At 45.9% G+C, this 6,000-nt stretch overlaps 1 protein-coding gene across 1 annotated transcript in view; it reads right to left on the bottom strand.

Moving 5' to 3' along the window:
• Nucleotides 1-365: 365 nt before the first annotated feature.
• The window catches only part of LOC132388301 (NACHT, LRR and PYD domains-containing protein 3-like), a 29,936-nt gene continuing 24,301 nt past the window's right edge, over nt 366-6,000 (bottom strand). The window contains exons 5-7 of the mRNA XM_059960642.1: nt 3,500-5,246; nt 1,073-1,151; nt 366-491 (exon numbers count right to left, since the gene is read on the bottom strand). Of these exons, the coding sequence (XP_059816625.1) occupies nt 366-491; nt 1,073-1,151; nt 3,500-5,246 (1,952 nt within the window). The remainder of the gene's footprint in view (nt 492-1,072; nt 1,152-3,499; nt 5,247-6,000) is intronic.

The following is a 6,000-nucleotide window of genomic DNA, read 5'->3' as shown; positions in this document are numbered from 1 at the left end:
GAGAGAGGAACAGAAAATGAGATGGAGTACGGAATACGGATGATCATATAATCACACTTCAGTGCAGTGTAAGTGATCGCTGCAGACTCAGGGTTACAACCGAGGTACCTATCAATTTAACATAATTACATCTGCTAGACTTCTGTATGTATTGCCCATATCAAAGTGAGCAAAATTATTCTCTCCCCATGCAATCACAGCCCAGGACACTAGTGTAATACCTTAGGTCCACCAAGAGAAAACTGGGTCCGGACACCCGGCGGAAGCTGCGCTGCTGGACAAGAGGCGGAATTGTGTGGATGAGTGCTCGTCGTGAGCCTGGATAGCGGCCATTAAAGGATGGCAGGAAATCAGCCAAAATGTCCCTATCCCGTGAGCGGGGGATGTTCAAATATACAGATGTTCAGAGTTGCACTTTCAGTCCGGGTCTGGGTTCCTGAAGAGATCTCAATTCCTTCATCCCGGTCCAGCTGAATAGATTCTCCACTAACCTGAAACAGATGGGAGAATAAAGAGGAAATTAACAGAATGTGGAACAGTGTCAGTCACAGTGGACTGGGGTTAATAGTTCAACATCTGTCATTGACATATATCATCAGAAAGACAATGGTTTCGCTGATATTTTATCACATTGAACATTAACACAAACACTCACCAAATCCACTCCAGACTCGGGAGGGTCAGTATGAGGTGGCGGAGAGCGGGGACAGATCCGTCTGTCAGAGAGTTTGATTCCAGGTTCAGCATCGTCAGTGATCGGATTTTGTTGAGGGCGCAGAGGAGATCCTCGGCACCAGAATCTGTGAGACCGACATTCGCTAGCCTGGAGATGAGAGAGAGAGTGAGGGTGAAGGACACAGAGTGACAGGAGACGGTAAAAATCCGCAGGGTTTATCAGTAACACAATTACTGATCACATTAATGTTCAGTGTCAGACACCCAGTGACTGTAAACACGATCTCCCTCAGTCTGGTACTTACCACAGTTTCTGTATTTTACATTCCGGGTTCCTCAGAGCCACAGACAGCAGTTTCACTCCTGAATCTCTCAGTACATTATGACTCAGCTTTACCTCCGTCAACGATCGGTTTCTACTGAGCGCGGAGCCGAGATCCTCGGCGCCAGAATCAGTAAGACCAACCTTCCTCATCCTGTAGATAAGAAACAGTGAGGGTGAAGGGCACAGAGAGACAGGAGACGGTACAAATCCCCAGTGTTTATCAGTAACACAATTACTGATCACATTAATGTTCAACGTCAGACACCCAATGATTCTAAACACAATCTCCCACAGTGTGATACTTACCACAGTTTCTGTATTTTACACCCCGGGATCCTCAGTGCATCAGACACCATTTTCACTCCTGAATCCCCCAGGTCATTATTCCCAAGGCTAAACACAAACAGATAAATCGATAAACAAATTGGTTCACACTGCAGGTCTGAGAAAAGCTCAACACTTGGATATTCCAGGAAATATTAAACCTATCACAGTCAATATGCCTCACTGTTTAGTTGCAGGTTATTCACCGAATGTCAAAATGTTAGTCTGTCGGCGTGACCCTGTAAGCTACCAGCATACTGGCTCCTTTCCAGACGTTTAGGAAAATGTTCCTGCAGTGAGTGGGTCGGAAAGGGACAGTGTTAAACGATGAGAGAAACTCCCGCTTAGTACTGGAAAATGTCCCCGGACGATAGCGGAAAAGACATTCACATGAGGAAAAGGTATAAGAAGGAAGATCGCTAGAGGAGGAAATGGGATGGGGGAAGAGAGATAGCGATGTGAAACAGCAGATGAAGCGTTGGTGTGAATTGAGGCCCACAATATGGAAATGTCCACATGGGGGTTGTGAATCTGCTAGTCAGCAAAGTCGCGCAAGAGGAGAGATGGTGACAGACGGATGCGGGGAAAAGCAAGGGGCAGACAATTGCACAGATCTGCTTCTCGCCCTCTCAAGGAACCGACGATTAAAACTCTCTTGTCCCTCACCGGGGAGAGGGTGTGAAACCTGTTGTAGTCAGGTTGGACTGGGTGTCAGTAACAGTGAGAAGGAAATTTGCGAATGGACTTGACACACGTTCTGAGAAACATGGCTATTCCCACATAGGAGATTGGTGGGTAAAATCAAAGCTCATGGCATTGGGGGGAAGACATTGACATGGATAGAAAACTGGTTGGCAGATAGAAAGCAAAGGGTAGCGGTGAATGGGTGTTTCTCAGAATGGCAGGTGGTGACTCGTGGCGTGCCACAGGGTTCGGTATTGGGACCACAGCTGTTTACGATTTAAGTCAACGATTTAGATGAAGGCATTGAGAATAACATCAGCAAATTTGCTGATGATACTAAGCAGGGTAGCAGTGTGACATGTGATGAGGATGTTAGAAGAATTCAGGGTGACTTGGATAGGCTGGGTGAGTGGACAGATCATTGGCAGATGAAGTTTAATGTGAATAAGTGTGAGGTTATCCACTTTGGGAGTAAGAACAGGAAGGCAGATTATTACCTGAACGGTATAAAGTTAGGTAAGGGAAAAATACAAAGAGATCTAGGAGTCCTTGTTCATCAGTCACTGAAGGTGAATGAGCAAGTGCAGCAGGCAGTGAAGAAGGCTAATGGAATGCTGGCCTTTATTACAAAGGAAATTGAGTACAAGAGCAAGGAAATCCTCTTGCATTTGTACAGGGCCCTGGTGAGACCACACCTGGAGTATTGTGTACAGTTTTGGTCTCCAGGTTTAAGGAAGGACATCCTGGCTGTAGAGGAAATGCAGCGTAGATGCACAAGGTTAATTCTTGGGATGTCAAGACTGCCTTACGCAGAGAGGTTAGAGAGACTGGGCTTGTACACGCTGGAAATAAGGAGATTGTGAGGGGATCTGATTGCAACATATAAGATTATTAAGGGATTGGACAAGATAGAGGCAGGAAATATGTTTCAGATGCTGGGAGAGTCCAGTACCAGAGGGTATGGTTTGAGAATAAGGGGTAGGTCATTTAGGACAGAGTTAAGGGAAAACTTCTTCTCCCAGAGAGTTGTGGGGGTCTGGAATGCACTGCCTCGGAAGGCAGTGGAGGCCAATTCTCTGGATGCTTTCAAGAAGGAGCTAGATAGGTATCTTATGGATAGGGGAATCAAGGGATATGGGGACAAGGCAGGAACCGGGTATTGATAGTAGATGATCAGCCATGGACTCAAAATGGCGGTGCAGGCTCGAAGGACCGAATGGACTACTTCTGCACCTATTGTCTATTGTCTATTCCTATGATTTAAGATTAAACCACTGGCCGTTGTTCACTGATCTGCTGAACTCTCCAACATCCCTTCACAAAGAACCACAGAACCTTCCCGTGCTTGGGGAATTACTGACCGATCCCGTGACATTTGTCACAATTCTTCACAATTCGATTTACTACAGTTTTACCCAAAAATAACCCTATACATTGAAATAACAGAATGGAACAGTTTCACCGTTCAGAGGAAGAGACAGTTCAAGTTACCCCAACTCCAGGCACTTGTGTAGCCCGGGTCCCAGCCGCTGGATTCCTTCACACTGAATGATGCAGTTCTCCAGGTCGAGGTGTTTTATTGTATCACAGAATCCGATGACATGAGACAGGACCGTGCAGTCGATCGGGGTCAGTGTCATTCCACTGAATGAAAGTGTTTCCACAGATCCCAGTGCGTCCTGAGCCAATCCACGATTCTGAGACTCAAACAGGTAGTGCAAAGTTTTCAGGAGGCTCCTCTTACCATATTCCCCAGTAGAGTTTTCATTCTGGCGTTTCACCTCCTCCTTCACCCAATCAATCACCCGGCAGGTTGTTTGATGAGGAAAAGGACCCAGAAATTCTTCCAGGCCCCGAGCTGTCATTGGGGAGGAGAGACCAGCAACGAAACGGAGAAATACCTCAAACCGCCCATCTGTCGTGCTGTGAGTTTCAGTGAGGAATTTCAGGATATCGCCTTGATGTGGAGTCAGAAATTGTGCAACTGCAGCTATAAACTCTTGGATGGTGAGGTGTGGGAATGTGTACACCACACATAGGGCAGAATTATCTTTCTCCAAAAGCTCCATCAGGAATCCGGACAGGAACTGGCAAGGCTGTAGATTGTGTTTTTTTAAATCTTCATCTGTAAAAATAATCTTCCTCTTGGTCACTCCTCTGAAGGCCATCTGACCAACCCTAAGTAACACATCACGGGGGTTCTCAATCTCACGGCCGTGGTTTTTCAGGATGTTGTAAATATAGTAGGAGTACAGTTGGGTGATGGTCTTGGGAACTCGCTGTGGGTCCCTGAAGCTTTTTGTGAAGAAGGGGCCCAGTGCCAGAGCGAGGATCCAGCAGTAGGAGGGGTTGTAGCTCATGGTGTACAGGATCTCGTTCTCCTTCACGTGTTTGAAAACAGCTTCCGCCACCGTCTGATCCTCAAAATGTCTCATGAAATATTCCTTCCGTTCCTCACCAACAAATCCCAGGATTTCAGCCCAGACACTGATATCCGCCTTTTCCAATAAATGTAACGCAGTGGGGCGGGTGGTCACCAGCACTGAACACCCTGGGAGCAGCTTGCCCTGGATTAAACTGTACACAATGTCAGACACTTCACACCACCACTCGGGATCTGGGCACTGGTGCTTGGGTTCTGTATATCTCCGACTGTCGGCAAAATCATTTGTGTGTTTGTATTCATCCAAACCGTCGAATATAAACAGCAATCCCTCTGGGTTCTTCCAGACCTCTCTGAGGAAATTCCCAAAGTAAGGATACTGATCCAGAATCAGTTCCGTCAGGCTTTTTCTGCCGTTAATTGAGTTTAAATCCCGGAACCTAAAACTGAAGACGAACTGGAATTGTTGGTATATTTTCCCTGTGGCCCAGTCGTAAACAATCTTTTGTACCATTGTTGTTTTCCCAATCCCCGGGACTCCGGCAACCGTTGCCTTACATCCGGGAACCTTTAGGCCCCGTCTGCTATGTGAGTAATTTCTCTGAAACAGATATTTGGTGCTGATTTTCTCCAGCTCTCTCCGCAGATGTTTCTCTCTCCACTCCTCATGGTCTCTGCCTCTTGCCAGTAGTTCATGTTCCATCAGGCTCCGATCTCGAACGGTAGAAATGACCGTGAGCTCAGCGTATCGATCAACCAGCTGGAAAACCTTCACCTTCTCCCTCATCAGGATCGTGTTCACTCTCAGTGTTTCAGTTTGTTCCCGCAGAGTTTCCTTGTGTTTGCTCTGAACCTCTTAAAACATAAAGACAAAAAATGAATGTATCTGTTCTGATTGCAAAGGGTCTGTCAGCACATTTTTTTTTTTTGCTAGAGCTTGTTTTGCAAATAATATTTAACTGTAAGCTAGTTTCTGAGCTGGATATGAATACTGGAGCAAAATCATTAAAGAATTCCCAATTCCCTTACCCCATTCGTTTTACGTCTTTCTCCTTTGAAAATAATTTGCAGCTTCCCCGAAACTCCAGTGAACATGAGGTCAACGCAAAGTCTTCGATAGTTCACCGTAGTGTTTTTTTTTTTCCTTTCGTCCGTGTGCTTCTCTAAGACTCTCTTAAATGCTGTAACATATCAGTTAATCACCGCCCTCAGAGCATTCCGGACACCACTCTCCGGGGAAAGAATAGATAAAACTAACTCTGGCTTCTTCCTTTGACTCCCCTAATATAGAGTAAACGAGACTGTTATTAAACGAAGGGATGTGGGAGTGCCAGTGCATATTTGGCTGAAAGCAGCATCTCAGGTAGATAGGCTGGTGAAGAAGGTGTTCCGCACAGTGGCCTACAACGGTTAGCGCATTGACGATACCTTGCGGTAATTAGATTCTTCTGAGGACTCACGTGGAGCAATTTTGACAGATTCAGTCACCTCGTTATAGTATAGATGTTATTAAACTAGAACGAGAGTAAAGAAGGCTTAACAAGATGTTGCCAGGACCCAAGAGCCCATTAGAAGGAGCGACTGTATAGAGTATGACAATATACGATGG

The sequence above is a fragment of the Hypanus sabinus genome, unplaced genomic scaffold (genome assembly GCF_030144855.1).
Source record: "Hypanus sabinus isolate sHypSab1 unplaced genomic scaffold, sHypSab1.hap1 scaffold_294, whole genome shotgun sequence".
Lineage (NCBI taxonomy): Eukaryota > Metazoa > Chordata > Chondrichthyes > Myliobatiformes > Dasyatidae > Hypanus > Hypanus sabinus.
The sequence above is the reverse complement of the archived record's forward strand: the minus strand, read 5'-3'. Positions and strand labels throughout refer to the sequence as shown.